This window comes from Ammospiza nelsoni, chromosome 7 (genome assembly GCF_027579445.1).
Source record: "Ammospiza nelsoni isolate bAmmNel1 chromosome 7, bAmmNel1.pri, whole genome shotgun sequence".
Taxonomy (NCBI): Eukaryota; Metazoa; Chordata; class Aves; order Passeriformes; family Passerellidae; genus Ammospiza; species Ammospiza nelsoni.
Genome location: NC_080639.1, coordinates 23,706,279 through 23,720,959, shown reverse-complemented (window position 1 = coordinate 23,720,959; position 14,681 = coordinate 23,706,279). Strand labels below are relative to the sequence as shown.

The following is a 14,681-nucleotide window of genomic DNA, read 5'->3' as shown; positions in this document are numbered from 1 at the left end:
ACCCATGCCAGGGGCCCTGATGGAGCTTGGCAGAGAATAGAAATGTGGCAATGTTGAGGGTCTGCTCCTGGGAGCTGCAGGGACTTACCCTTCCCCTCCTGCCCAATGTCTGCATGGCCAGCAAAGCCACTGCTGGCACCTTGCTGGGTGAGCAGAGTCATGCTCAGCCCAATGGATGGTGAAATTCTTTCTTTTCTGTGGGCTGGTCAATAAATAACTGTTTCATGCACCTAGTTATGTATATTCTGCTTACAGATTATCCTTGAGACTGGCTAAAGATACCAGAACAAATTGATACAAAAACAAGGTGGTAACAAATGCCTGTAAATACATTTTTGGTGTTTTAACATAAAAAAACAAACAAACAAACAAACAAAAAATTTTGCTGTGTTTTCCCATTGGTATGAAAGTATCTCCCATTGGGAAAAGGCACATCAAGGAAAGGTAATTTTTTATTTGCACTTAGGAAAAGCTAAAACTATTTACCAAAACATAACATTTACTAGTGAACTTTCTCTTGGGCTTGTTTAATCATTGCTTTATTCCATTACCCTTAAGTGCCTCACAGACATTGCTTAAAACCATCATCCCTGTGTGTGAGTTTCAGGTGGTTAAAATACTTGGGAAAAATTCTACTGCAGATGACTTCTTTAAAATCAGCAGAGTGCATGTGCAGAAACCATTTTAAAATATTATTCCCCTTGCTAACACTTTCATGTGGGGCTCTGAAACAATGACCCTTCTCAGAAAGCTGCCTGAGCAGGTCGACCTGAACACCTGCAGGGTACATGTGGGAAGTCTTTAGGGTGCCACATACCTTCACTCCTTCAGTGCTCCAAAAATCCCTTTGTATTGCAGTGAAGCTGTCAAAAGAGGTCAGTTTATTCAGCTGAAGGGAGACCAACATAACACAGCAGAATTCAGAACACCACTGATGTAGATACAGCATGAGGGGATAGTGTTGAAAAAGGCAAGACATCTTAAACAGTTAAGGCTTGCCTGTGGAGAAGCTGGCCTTTCTTCTTGGACATGGAAAAACACCCCAGTAGTATTTTCCTGTGATATGATTTCTTCTTTACTACAGAAGTGGGCTGCACAGATTTGTCAGATGGTAGATGTGGTTAGAGCTGTCCTGAAAAGGAAAGACTGACTCATTCCACATGCAGGCTTTTACACCCTCCCTCTGATCACTGCACGGTAAATCTTTGCTGTTCTGACATCAGCTTGGCTTCTCTTAGTCACTGAAAGAGAAGTTGCCAAACAGAATAGGGTTTGTATATCCTAACCCCAATTCTGGAGAGAATTAATGGACTGAGTCTGAAAGCCAAAAGCCTCAGATTTGTTTGGGTTAATCAAAGCCAGAATTTGTTGGCGGGGGAAAGATACAGATGATCTTTCCCAGCTGAAAGAGTACGTCAGTGTGGCAAGTGTTGGGAAGGTAACACGTCTTAAATGCCACCAAACAACACACTGGCTTTCACAAGAAGGCACTGCTGGACAGGACAGATTATCTTATTCCAACACATGTGGAAGTTCACAAAAAATTTTGGAGTGGTTGACTACAGCAAAAGGAACAAGTGCAGTGAAGTGTGCACAGGAGGAGTAGGATACAAACCCATACAAATATTCTGGCACATAAAATGCATTTCTGATATAATGCTTCTGTGGAAGATTAGGTCAATCATGACTTTGTCTGGTATGGTGGAGGTACCACGGCATAAATTAAAGCTAGAAGGGGAGAGCAAAACAGCACTTACTTTTTTCCCCTGAAAAGCTAACACCCAGTACCAGCAAAGTGCTTTAGATTGCTTTGACTTACTCTGTTCTAGCACAATATATGCAGTCATTAGCAAGGCTCAGTTGCTCAACAGTACTTGATTATACTCCTTGTTAATGCATTGCTTACACTTGTCTGGCACCTGCTCAGAGCAGCTAATTTAGAAAACCAAGAAAGATAAAAAATTATGTTCAGTACCTAAAGAAAGGCTACTATGTAATCACTAACAACTAAAAAACAACAGGGTTGGTGCATGATCTTGCACAAAACATTTACATTGGTACACAATCATCCTACATTAATCTGATGCTTACCCATATTTGTTAACGGGTAAAAAACATTATTAACAGCAAGTTTGCAAGTAGGGTTCAAAACAGGTTGCGTACAAGAGGATGGAGTCAATGTTGAACAAACTAGTTGGTAATGAATTTTATTATATACAATAAAAGTATATTACATAAAGACATGGTATTACTGCATATTGCCTGATAGGAATGATAAACACAACCTTATTAGATCAGGCAAAAGATACTAACCTGAAAAAAGCATTCATTCTTATCAAATATACTAAGAGAGCTACATTTATCGTAGGAATAATTAGAAAAGCAAATAGAGAGCTAGAGAGCAAAAAACATTTCCAGCCTGTATTATTCTATTTACATGCAGCTTTTGTGAGGAGCATTCATACCTAATTTTAAAATAATGCTTATTAATCTGAGATTAATTCAGTAGGGTGATGAACATGAATAATATAACAAAACCCTTTTAAACTTTTCAGTATTCATCTTCTCATGCATTTCATCAGGGACAGGCAACATACTGAGCCAATATTTAAATGACCCCCCCAAACGGCTAAATGGTATTTTTTTTCAGTCACAGGAATTGAGTGTGTAGTAGCACAGTGTGATTTTTTTTCTCTCCAATTATCACAGATTATGCTGATTTGCAAGGGACCCACATTGAGTTCAACTCCCTGCCCTGCTCAGCACCATTCCCAAGAGTCACACCCTGTGCCCAAGAGCATTGTCCAAACACTTCCTGAACTCTGTCAGGCTTGGTGCTGTGGCTTCTTCCTAGGGAGCCTGTTCCAGTGCCCAGCCACACTCTGGGTGAAGAACCTTTTCCTAACATCCAAGCTAAACCTCCCCTGACACAACTTCAGGCCATTCCCTGGGGTCAATTAATGCTATAATTGTTGAGGATGTCTTCATTGCATAAGCAACTGTAAATCAAGTTTCCCATTGCCCAGGTGAGTTGCTTTACCAGCTCCACTGGAAGCACATTTATTCTCAATATCTTGCACGAGTACTGCATGAGTGAAAGCTCAGGCTGAGCACTGCCAGCTGCATGCCCCCACCTGCCATCCCCAGCAGGCTGCCTGTCCTGCCACGGTGCTGGCAGGGCCCTTGGGATACCCAAAGCCAGGAGAGCAATGGAAAGAACTGTCTCCCAGGCTGGAGAGGGCTCTCCAGAGCAGCACAGCCTGGGGTTAGCGAGCCTCCCCTTTGCCTGTCCAGCTCCCAGAGCAAGGAGCAGGAGCCCTCTGGATCACACAGCCTTGCTCTGAGGTGTCCAAGGCTATGGCAGACTCCCCTCCTGCCACACACACCAATCCAAAGCCACGTCAGACCATGCAGCTGGTAAAGCATTTGGTTGAGCAGATACAAGAGTTTGACTTTTCCCCTCTTGCTTTCCCTAGCCTTACTTTGGTCAGAGCAGTCCTCTACCTGATACACACCACCAGCAGTGCTGATCCTGCCAAAAGGATAATAAAATCAGAGATTACCTTTAAAGAAATGTAGGGCTTAAAGATGGCAGCTGGAAGGCCAGCACTGGAGATCTCTTTGAATCCCAGTGAAGTGTCACCGCTGCTCTCCAGAACTGGGCATTCCAGCCAGGGCCAGCACACGTGGGAAGACAAAAGCATTTGAAGGCAGTGATCCTGTGCCATGAGCTACCAGAGTGACCCTCCACCTCCAACCTTACCTCAGGAAAATGGCATTTACAGCCACAGCACGCAAACCTGGTTACACACAACTCCCTGTGTGGGCTGGCACACAGCAGAATGAAGTTTTTGCATCCAAATCCAACATCTCATCATTTATTTTTCATATATCTTTTCCTGTTGTATTTGAAAGAATTAGTGGCTTTGTAGTGTGGTGTGAAAGAGTTAAAATTTGGTTTTGATGAAAGATAGAGGAGAAAAAAACCCCAGGCTGTCAAGCAGAAAGCAATTCCAAACATTTCAAAATAAACGCAGATGTTTTACCATAACCTATTTGGGTTTTGCCACAATAAAGGAAGGTCTGAAGGAAAAACACAATGCATTTTCGTTTTTTTGGATCTTTTTTATTCAAAAGTTTTCAAAGAAATAAAACAGAAAAAGCTAACAATCTAATCAAATTTACAGTTCAAAAATGTCTTTTGGCGTTTAACAACAAGTCCTAGGAAACAAAACTACAGAGTTATCTTGAACCGGACAAATAAGTTACCACTGGCAAGTTTGTGGCACTAGTAAAACAAAAATAAAAAATTAACTCTCTTGATCATATAGATATCTCTATGAAAATCTTTTTTTTTTTTCAATCTGTACAAAAGGTCTTTCTTCATAAATTAATTTTTTATAATTTAATGGCTGTCTACTATGTGATGTTTAAGTAACTGATTATTTCTTTATGTACAGAGGTTAAATTTCCCAAATCTTACCCAGACAATGAGTATGGCACTTAGTTCAGACATTTCTGGCAGCAACTCTTCCCTCCCTCTAACACAGCTATCATACTGCAGTTTTTAATTAATGCAAAAATAGCAAGAGAGATCCAGGTTTGGAAAGTTACCAAATACAGGCAAGGTGCTGCAGGAAGTCTGGACTTTTACAAAGCAGTAATATTCCAGGGAGCATAGAACCAATAATACCACAACTTTTTAAAAAAAGAAAAAACAAAAACACATCTCTTATGACTATGCATTTCACTAGAATCTACACTTCTCAGAGCAGCAATTTACTTTTGAAACTATGAAATGTCACCGACATCTATACTCCAATACTCACACAAAATTTAAAAACTAAAAAATACTTGAAAGAAACAACTGCTTAGCCCTAGCTCCTGAGCTAGGATGATTTGGTCTGTGGAAACAGGGAGGGCCAGCAACCTGTCCCAATACAAAAGGAAATAAACTTTGAGGTAGATAACTGATCATATACAGCTGACCAGAGAAGTACACAGTTTTGGAAGACAACTTAATTTATCATTCAATTTAAAACATATGCAATTGTAATAAAAAGCTTTAGTAGCAGTGAATTATCTAATATGTGAAGTACAAATAACTGTGTATTTATGAATCAGGAATTTCATAGTTTCAAAATTGGTTTTCTTTACACTTAACACTTGTAGTGATGATGTAAAGTGTGGCACTGCTTGGATCCAAGTCTTCCTTCATGCTTTTGTGTCCATACATCAATTAAAATTATAAAACCTAAATGCAAATGTACAAAAAAGGCACATTCTCTTAACCGCAAACTGGTCCGGCAAAAATAAAGAGTACAGAAGACGCAATGCTGAGACAAATCAGAATTATTGGTTACTGGCTCTTTGTTCTTTGGTAAAGTTACCTTTTAAAAGTGCCAAGTCTTTTTATTTTTATTTACCTACTATAGAGAGCTAGTACCCAATCAATTATGTTTCTACTTAAATCTCAGCATATGTTTGAAAACGAGTCCTTTAGCTTTTGCCATTTTGCTGTAATAGCAACTTTTCTGTTTGCTACCTCTCAGCACAATCCTCATCCTAAAGCACTATCATTAGTAAAAAGGAAGGACAAAAACATTCGGTGATATCTCCACCCCAAACTCCCTACTCTACCTATGCTAAAACTAGAACATCAAGTTAGTTTCTGAAAAAAGGCAAAAAAAGATTTTACATTGCATCATACAGCAGAGTTCCTAAATCATTCAAACTACCAGAGGGAACTATTGGCATATGGCCTTACAAACAATTTATACTATTAAAATTTCCCCAGTCAGAAAATGTGTTTCACACAAAACATTTTTTCCCCTCTTGCATTTCACTACCTTACATATTATGTGAAAAAATCATTAAAAACACTTACTACACATTAAAAAAGCCAAATTTTCAGCAATTTTTATTGACTACCTTTAAAAGCCCTATGCTGCTGTTTTACAAGGCATAATAGACCAGCTCATTTGGTCAAAGCATTCTACACCATTAGTTTGGACTACTTACTGAAACAGCTACAGCATTGAAAGATTTAAGGCAAATTGGAATTTATAGAAAAGGATAAGACACTTCACACTACATTAAAAGAAAAACAGAAAGCTAAGAGACCAGACACTATAACTGCAACACTGCACTAAAGCAACACTCACACACTGCAAGCACAGAACATCATCTTAGATGTTTTACTATTTTAAACTTCAGAAAATCCATTTCATACAAAAAAAAAAGATAAAAAGAAACAAACAAAATAAAAATAAACCAAAACACAAATTCTGTCATGCACGTGAATAAGTCTTCGTGGTCATCTGTGCATACCCAGAAATTTGAAGGTTTTTTTTTTTGCGTCATAACACTTGATAAAAACTTTTTTCTTTTACTAAAATAAACCTGTTCATGGGAACAGCTACTAGATGAATTTAAGGTTTTTCTTATGCACCTTATAGAACTTATAGCAAAAATAGTTTTAGTTGATTTCATTATAAATAACATTTTCAAGAACCTGTGCAAAACTGTCAATAATTCCTAAAGCACAATTGATCAGTAAAATCCATGATTGTTTCAGCCTTTGCACCCTTCTCCAGGCCAGGTCAACACTGGACATCTGTAACACAGAAAGGTCAGAGCTAGAGCAGAGTTACAATCACACACCTTTTTTCTAACGTAGCTGTCCACAAAATGAACTGATTTCCTATTTCAGACAGCTGTGAGAAGACTCAATGAATCTGAGTATAAACCTGGGCAGTACCACAGGCAGCACTGCAGGTGCTTGGCCCTTCCCAGGACAAGGCTCTGCACCAGGACAGAGCCTGGGCTGCATTTCCCCCTCTCTCCCTAAAAACTGCTCAGCACACAGAGCTCCCACGGGGGAACTGTGAGGCTGCACTCAAAGCTCTTCCCTTTGTTGTTTTGTTGTTGTTCCTTTTAATCCACCAAAAGTGGTTGTGTGTGCTACTCCTGTGCCATCTCCAAGGCTCTGGAAAAGGAACAATAACTTTCTTTTGGTGCAGCTTCAATGAGGCTATGTATGACAGCTAAGAAAGACACAGCCACTGTGCCTCCCTGATGGTAATACTGAACAGCAAGTCAGGGCTCATCAAATTTGAAGGCAGACTTCTTAATGTACTGGTTTATGTTGCCACATGGGTTTAAAAAAATACCCAGCTAATGACAAAAAAATTTAGACAATTTTTTAATTTTTTAAAGCAAGGCAAAGATTGGTATTTTAAGGCTTGTACATTTGTAGGTGCATATAAAACAGGTTTGGGGTTTTTTTCCAAGTCCCTTTGACTATTTTTCGCATAGGAACAACTTTCTGAGAAGAAGCTATAAAGTTATTAAATGTAGCTGCCATAGGAAAAACACTGTGTATTTCTGAATGACTGCATTCCCTCATGCAAATATGCTAGTTGTAATTTACCCCTCGAATTATGGGAGTATGGGTACTGACTTTCAACAGGACATTCCCAAAAGTGCTGCATGTGCATTTAGAAAGAAGTTTCAGCTTGACAACAGTGACAAAGCCACAACAATCAAGAGACTGCAGTGTTCCCTGTATTTAGGGCACAAAATAACTATTGATTCCCTCCCCGTCACCTGTCTGAAACAAGACAAGTGCCAGCATGTTCCAGGGACAGAAATACCCGATGCCATGCTCTGAGGCTGAAATCAGCTGGGTAATATTAACCTTCCCCACGTGCCCACTGCTAGAGCCTCTGCTGACACACTGCACATAAATACAGGTAACAGTGCCTCTCTGAAGAATAAAATAAGTGGAGAACTGACTTACAGCAAACACACAGAATTGCTCACAGAGCTTGGATATCTACACAGAGTCATCAATACAAAACGTGTCTCAGATGGCAACAACAACTCATCCTTTCAGGAGACTTAAGGCTGTCCCTCCTGCCTGGCCTCAGTCTATGGGGAAAGACACTGACAGGCTGGGAGAGAGAGGCAGCAGGGGGATGTGACATGCAGGATTCCGCTTCGCTGGCTCCCACAGATCTCTGCTGGTAAGGAGGTTTTACATGCCCACGGGGAAGACTTAAGGCAAAACAAATAATTCCTTGAAAAGCGGTTAACGCCAGGCACCAGCCTTGGCATGGGAAACGTGCAGGAGTCATGATTTTAACACCAGGAGATGGATAACGAGAAGAGCCTGTGGCTTTGCTTTCTGCCTGCCCTGGAAGCAAATCAAGGATGTGGGCTTCCTCTAGATGCCAGCATTTGGCCCGACTACAGGAATAACACAGGTCACACGCTGTGCTACGCAGGCTCTGCCGTCTGCTGAGTGTGCCAAGTTTCCCCATTGGTTTGTTTCTATCTTTCCATACAAGAAGCTGTTATGCCAATAATGGGGATGAGAGCACTGCTGTCAAACAGCTCAGCTGACCTGCAGGATCAAAGCTAATGCCAAAATGTGTGTTTTGTTGGATCAATACATTTTAGAGAGATATCACACAATGGTAGCACATAACTGATTTTGATTTTTCAGTATCAAATAAATGCCACAAGGGCTGTAGAAAAACCATTCTAACATGGCCTCCAGCACATTATTGCAGATGAATGGAATTTTTCAGTGTGAGGTCTTAGAAAATGTGATGTAAAAAATTATGTAGCCAAGTTGCCTGGCTTACAAAGCACTCAAAAAAAAAAAAAAAGATGAGTTAATGAAGAACTAAATTCCAGAACTTTAAAACATGGATCATGGAAAAGGGAACAGTTAGTGCAAGTAATGTTTTTAGGACGGAAATGTACAGAAAGCAAAACAATTTTGTATGAAGTAAGTTCAGGTAAAGCTAATGATTTGCTAATAAAAAAGGCCATGCAAGCAGAACCAGAGGAAACCTGGAGTACGAAAGTAAAACCCTGGAATTAAAGCCAAATGAGGACATGGATTAAAAACAAATTGACAAAAATCTGGGCCAAACTGTTTTTTTTTCTAGAAAAAATGATGAGCAGGGAAATCTTTGGGAGAAAAGGTCAGCAAGGATTTCTAGCAGACTGCCTCCCTGCCTGTGGTCTGTAAGTCAGCCACCAAGCAGCTTCTAATCTTACATGTACCACAAAACTAGGCATGATATGTCTATCAGTACAATTCCCTTTAGCATTTTGATTCTTGTATTTTTGCATTAATTCACTGTTGTTCTGTATACAGCACGCTGCTAAAATGAATAAATTAAATCCAACATAATCCAGTTATGGTATAGAGAAACTATTAAAACAATATTATTCAGAATTCATGAATTCATTTCTGGATCCCAGGTTTCCTTCCCTGGCTTTTGACTCTGGCCAAGTTCAAATCTGCTTCACTGTCCCCAGATAGCATCATCAGTATTATTTATATGACATTAAAAAAGTTCAATACAGAGTACTGTAAGTTATGAAATAAAGCATCTTTGAATTCACATCTTTCATGAGACAGGATGAGCCCCTACCTCACAGTTACTTATTTTGCTGATACGTGTATGGAGAATGGTCACTGGATGTCTCTACTGTAACCTGCTGCTGGCCACTGGCTTCCTGCAAATGAAAAGGAAGGCAAGCCATGAGACACAAAATCAAGCAGCATTACTTGCAATCTGTATTTCCACTTCACTCATGCAATTAACAGTGTTCAAATCTACAATCTTCATCACATTTCTCAAATGAGGTATTCCAAATCTGAGCTGTTAACTTTACCTCAATGAATATTTCAGCAAACAGAGGAATTAAATGATCATGCAAACTTTGTACTTCCTCAGATGCTTTGATGAAAATGAAAAAAAAAAACCCTCAAACTTTTGACAATATAGAAACAGAGAGAGCAAATAACTGCTAGAATATTTTCTATCTGTAGATGTAAAAGAGCATTCTGTGCCTCTCCTTTTGAAGGGGAGGGAGAAGAATGAGATCTACTTACCACACAAACACTATGAGTACTGTGATGGGGTTGGCACTAGGCAACACAAAGAACTGTAGATGGGACTTTGCACCAGGCTCCCCAGAAACCAGGCAATTAATTCAGCTGAGAGTGCTCTGGCAGACAGAGCAATCAGGTAATTACCAAAAGAATTTCTCTGATTCATATGGGCAGATGCACCAAAATTAATCAAACAAATTCTGGAGTTTCTGGATAAACAGACCTTGAAATGAAATGGTTTTTTTACAGGCTCTGGAAGAGACTGTCTGGCACTCATTCTGAACACATGAGCTGCAGCATGCCCTGTCTAGCTCCTCTCTTAAAGCAGTACTGACCTATGAAAGGCTATAAGGTAAGCCAAAGTAGGAGATGAATTATTTAGCTTACTTATGTTATGCTCTCCAACAAAAGTAATAAATTCCTGTTCGATAAAGAGATTTATTAGGCAAACATGCACAATCTCCTGAGATGCCAGGGTCAAATCAGGATTCTTTGCAAAAATCTACAATCAAGGTCTGCTGGCAGATAATTTTGTACACAGGTAAACTAAGTGAAAGATCAGAACTACAATACATTCCCTGGCTTGTTACTATTGGAGTTATGTTTGGCAAAACACAGGGTTTGCCTGAGCTATGCTCATGGAGCAGATTGCTCTGAGTATGTACTGCCATAAGTACAGGTAACTCTTTGTTGTAATATATTAGTTGAGAATAATGACATTTTATAGTTTTAATACATGTGGCATTCACAGTACATTCACTATTACAATACTTGCCTTTGAGCACTAATTTTCCTAGGAAAAAAATGTATTAATATTTCTTGTCTCTGGTCTTTTCTAAAATATACTGACCTCAACAGGAACTGCTGCTGTCTGGACATGTGTGTACTGGGGGATGTAGGCTCCTTGCATAGCTGTTGTGGCTGGCATGTACTAGAAAGACAGAGACCATTACATTGAGTGAAAGCCCAATATAAAAGTATTCAAAATACCTGTCATGGTATTGCTTAACAGATATTGACTGTTTCCCTAAAGCAATATACAGGAGAGAAAGACTTTTGTGTCTGAAATCAATAGACTTTCCAGAAAAGTCATTTATCTATCTTGAGAAAATACAAACTTGGACTTCAAAGACTCTGTAAAGGACTTTTCCTTCTCTGTTAACCCCAGGCATAATATTTTCTTTTTTTAACTCCATCTGGTCTGAAAAGAAGGGTCTTGCAGTTTAGAGGCAAGTCTGAACCTCTTCTTAATTAACTTCTGTTCCACACTTCAAGAGATTAGAGTTGCAGAAAGGAATATAAAGAGTAAAACTATTTTATCTTTTGGATGCAACTCTGAAGTTACCTCCAGGATGCCTTTCATTTGTTTGGTCTATTTTTATTTACTTGTTTCCAATTTCTGATCAGTTAATAGACTGAATAAAAGCTGATGAATATAATTTTAAAATGGAGACAGCTCCTAATAATTTATTGGACATAAAATGACTTACAGGATTACTTTTTCCCACATGCAAGCTGCACAGGGATACTGTGATCTACATGCAGTATTTTCTACTTGGGTAAGTTCTATTTTGTATGAAATTGCTACATACTGTTCCAGTACTGCCTAATGAAAGATGACTCATCTGCTGTGTCAGAGGGCTTATCATTGATGCAGGCTGTAGTGACATGGTGTGGTCCATGGAGGGAGTCAGAACAGCACCCTGTTAAAACACAGAAACAAAGAAATGGTTGCAGCACTCAGATTTGATTTTTGATTTGAGAGTCTAAGTATGGAGTCGCCTTCTGAGGGGATGCACCACAAGAACTCTCCTTAATCCCAGGCACTGACTCGAAAAGCAAGTCTGGGGCATTCTGAATATTTCACTTGAGCATCTGCAGATCCTCAAGGTGGAAGACCTGCTTTGACTTCCTGCTGGACATTCAACTGACATGCAATACACTTGAGAGACCTGCTGAAAATGCTTTCTGAGTTTAACCAGATGCTGACTTGAAAGCGAAAATTTGCACATGTTACCTGGTACAGATTCACTCAGCTTAAGCTTCGGAATTTCATGTTTCAGGAAGAAACTTTTATCTCATCTTTAGGAATGGTGGCTTTGGAGGAGGAACATTTGTGTTCCTACCCATCACACACAATGTTCACACACGAGGCAGCTGCCCTACTTAGTGGCTGCTTTCATTAGCACACACATTTCACAAGAGTGATTTAGCAGGGCTGTTTCTTTGTCTAAATACCAGCTGCTATTGATGACATTTCTATTGCTTCTGTACCATTTTGTTAGGTTCATAAAAATTATACTCTAAACTTCTAAACACTTTAGATTGTTAAATATGGACAGCACACAGGTTTTCAGAAGTAGCTGAAATGGAAAATTATCAAGAAATTTCATTTTACCAATCATGTTCCACAAAAAGACATTTCCAAATATTTTGTATGACTTATGCTTGCAGAAGGTGTTGAATAAAATTAATGGAGGCTCAAAATGAACAGAAATAATTGCAGCGTACTGAAAGCAAGTATTTTGAATCAATAACTAATCCTGAAAATGAAAAAAAAAAAAGAAGAAAAAAAAAAGAAGTATAGAATATACTTGGAAAAACAACCATGTGATCAGTGTAGATGAAATGAGTCACAGGCACATCAAACACTGAAAGAATTTCCTGTCTGTAGACTGCAGGCTTCTCTGAAAAGTAAATGAGCAAGACAGCACCTGTCTTTGCACAGGCCAAAACTGAACTTCAGTCTAGAATCTAGGTCTTTATTTGCAACTGTGAAATCTCATCTTGTTTACCTGTGAAACTAATACACTAAACTAATACCCCATTAAATCAACTCTTGTCTTTTACAGCATTATCTGCAGGATGTTGTTTTATGAAAATCTGTGTTGCTAGAGAAGGAAGTTAAAACCTACTCTGTGTATATGTATTTAACATCAAAAACCACAAATACAACAACAATTAAGTGTGTGAGAAGGTGTTCTGGTTCAACATCACCTTCTCTGCATGCCCAAGAAGAAAATGTTCTGCCAAGAAGATTTACATTCTATAATCTGCCTGGAGAGGTTAATTAAAGTCAAGACCATATCCCTTCTGCATCTGGAAACAGACCTGTTTGTAAACTGTGGGAGTGCATGTACTCAAGTGCCTGTTATTATTAGTAATGCTCATCTCAAGAAAGCCAGTAGGTCTCAGATGTAATGGTACTTAATTGGCAAATGACACAGACAAGCAGCGAAATGTCACGGGAGAGCAGAGCTCAGCATGCCTGACAGTCTGGTACAGATGCCACAGCCACAAGTGTAGGGAGACCAGCATTACTCAGGAGTGCTGAAGCCAGAACAAGCTATGCAGGTTTGCTCAAGTGAGTGCCCACAATGTAATTCATATCACCACATCCATCTGTCTTTCACAAATTATCCAGTCTGAACTATTGTAGAGCTATTCTAAAACACTGGGTCTCCAATTTCAGCTCCTGAAAGGTAGACAGCATGTAAAGCATTTGGCATTTGCAAAGTGTTTTCCATTTCAAGTAAAGTAAAATAAAACAAAAACAAAAAAACCCCAACACCACTAAGTTTCCTCTTGAAAGTTTTCTCTAATGGTCCTCATCACATTGATACTCTGAAGGTAGCTTACTTTCTTCCTAATAAAATGAGGCCCCAGTTCAGGTTACTGTCTTTGTTTCGTTTTTCATTTTGATCCATGGAAATAATTGGGCAGGAACTGACATACTTCCTGTGGTTTAAAGTATGTAAAGTGTTTATATAACAGATAAACACAACAATGGAGAAGGATAAAAACTTACTGGGTGCTGCATTATATATGGTTGAGGCTGCATCCAAGAAGGACTCTGAACCTAGAACAAAATTGGCATTTTATTTTTCATTTTACACATTACTCCAGCTTAGATATAGTAATAACCTAAATCATGTTAACATGCCTCCTCCCTTATTTGTTGACTTTTTAACCCAATTAGTCCCTCTGTGGAACAACATTGATTTCTATGAAAAACGTATTCATTGTAATCTGTAAATCAGAGACAAGATTTGGAGACCATACACCACATACACCTTTCAGAACAGAAGACAACGTTTTTAGTGCAGGTTTCAGAAACAGTGAAAGGGGTCAAATAGATGAATGGCAGATTTCTGCTACATTGAAAAAGAAAACTCCTTCTGTCTCAGAAATTCCTTTGTGCAAAAGTAATTGGGATCTCCAAAAGTATAGTACCCTTTTCCTTCTAGTGTGATCTGATTAAAATAAATCATTGTATTTTCACAATTGAAAAAAAACCCCAGGAATTCTGCGGTAAAAAAATCAGGAATTCTTGTTCTAGAAAAAAGAAGATTTAGGAGTACTGTTCTCTGAGACATTTTGGTGTGTTATTCAGAAAGCACAGGAAGAGGAGGAGGTTCTGATGAGAGTCCCTGCTCTTGCAACAAGCACACTTTTTCTCCAAAATCAGTGACCACCCAAATACTTCAATTGCAGGAGAATGCCTAACTTTGCATCACAAAGTGAAATATAAAAAGGGAGTGTAAAGGTTATATTCTTATCTTGGTTAAAAGGAGCTGGTTGCAACAGCTCTCTGAAAAAGTGTGCAAGAAAAACTAAAGGTAAGGACAAAAATGTTTCCTCCCCACCTTCTGTAGGTGTGTTGGGTAAGGCAGGAATCTGACCTGCACCACACACAGGGCAGGCTCACCACTGCTACTGGACATTTAAAGCCTTTTAAATGCCTCTACCATCACTCCCAGAGTCC

General features: G+C 39.1%; 1 protein-coding gene across 9 annotated transcripts in view; it reads right to left on the bottom strand.

Annotated features, from left to right (window-relative positions):
• Positions 1 to 4,104: 4,104 nt before the first annotated feature.
• The window catches only part of RBMS1 (RNA binding motif single stranded interacting protein 1), a 142,654-nt gene continuing 132,077 nt past the window's right edge, over positions 4,105 to 14,681 (bottom strand). For 4 of the 9 annotated variants that reach the window (XM_059475493.1, XM_059475497.1, XM_059475498.1 and 1 more), the window contains exons 10-14: positions 13,725 to 13,775; positions 11,509 to 11,619; positions 10,767 to 10,847; positions 9,453 to 9,537; positions 4,105 to 6,616 (exon numbers count right to left, since the gene is read on the bottom strand). In XM_059475493.1, coding sequence (XP_059331476.1) covers positions 9,460 to 9,537; positions 10,767 to 10,847; positions 11,509 to 11,619; positions 13,725 to 13,775 — 321 coding nt within the window. In that variant the 3' untranslated portion in view covers positions 4,105 to 6,616; positions 9,453 to 9,459. Of the gene's footprint in view, positions 8,198 to 8,219; positions 8,884 to 9,452; positions 9,538 to 10,766; positions 10,848 to 11,508; positions 11,620 to 13,724; positions 13,776 to 14,681 lie in introns of those variants that run through there. The other 5 variants (XM_059475499.1, XM_059475500.1, XM_059475494.1 and 2 more) reach the window with 4 other exon arrangements.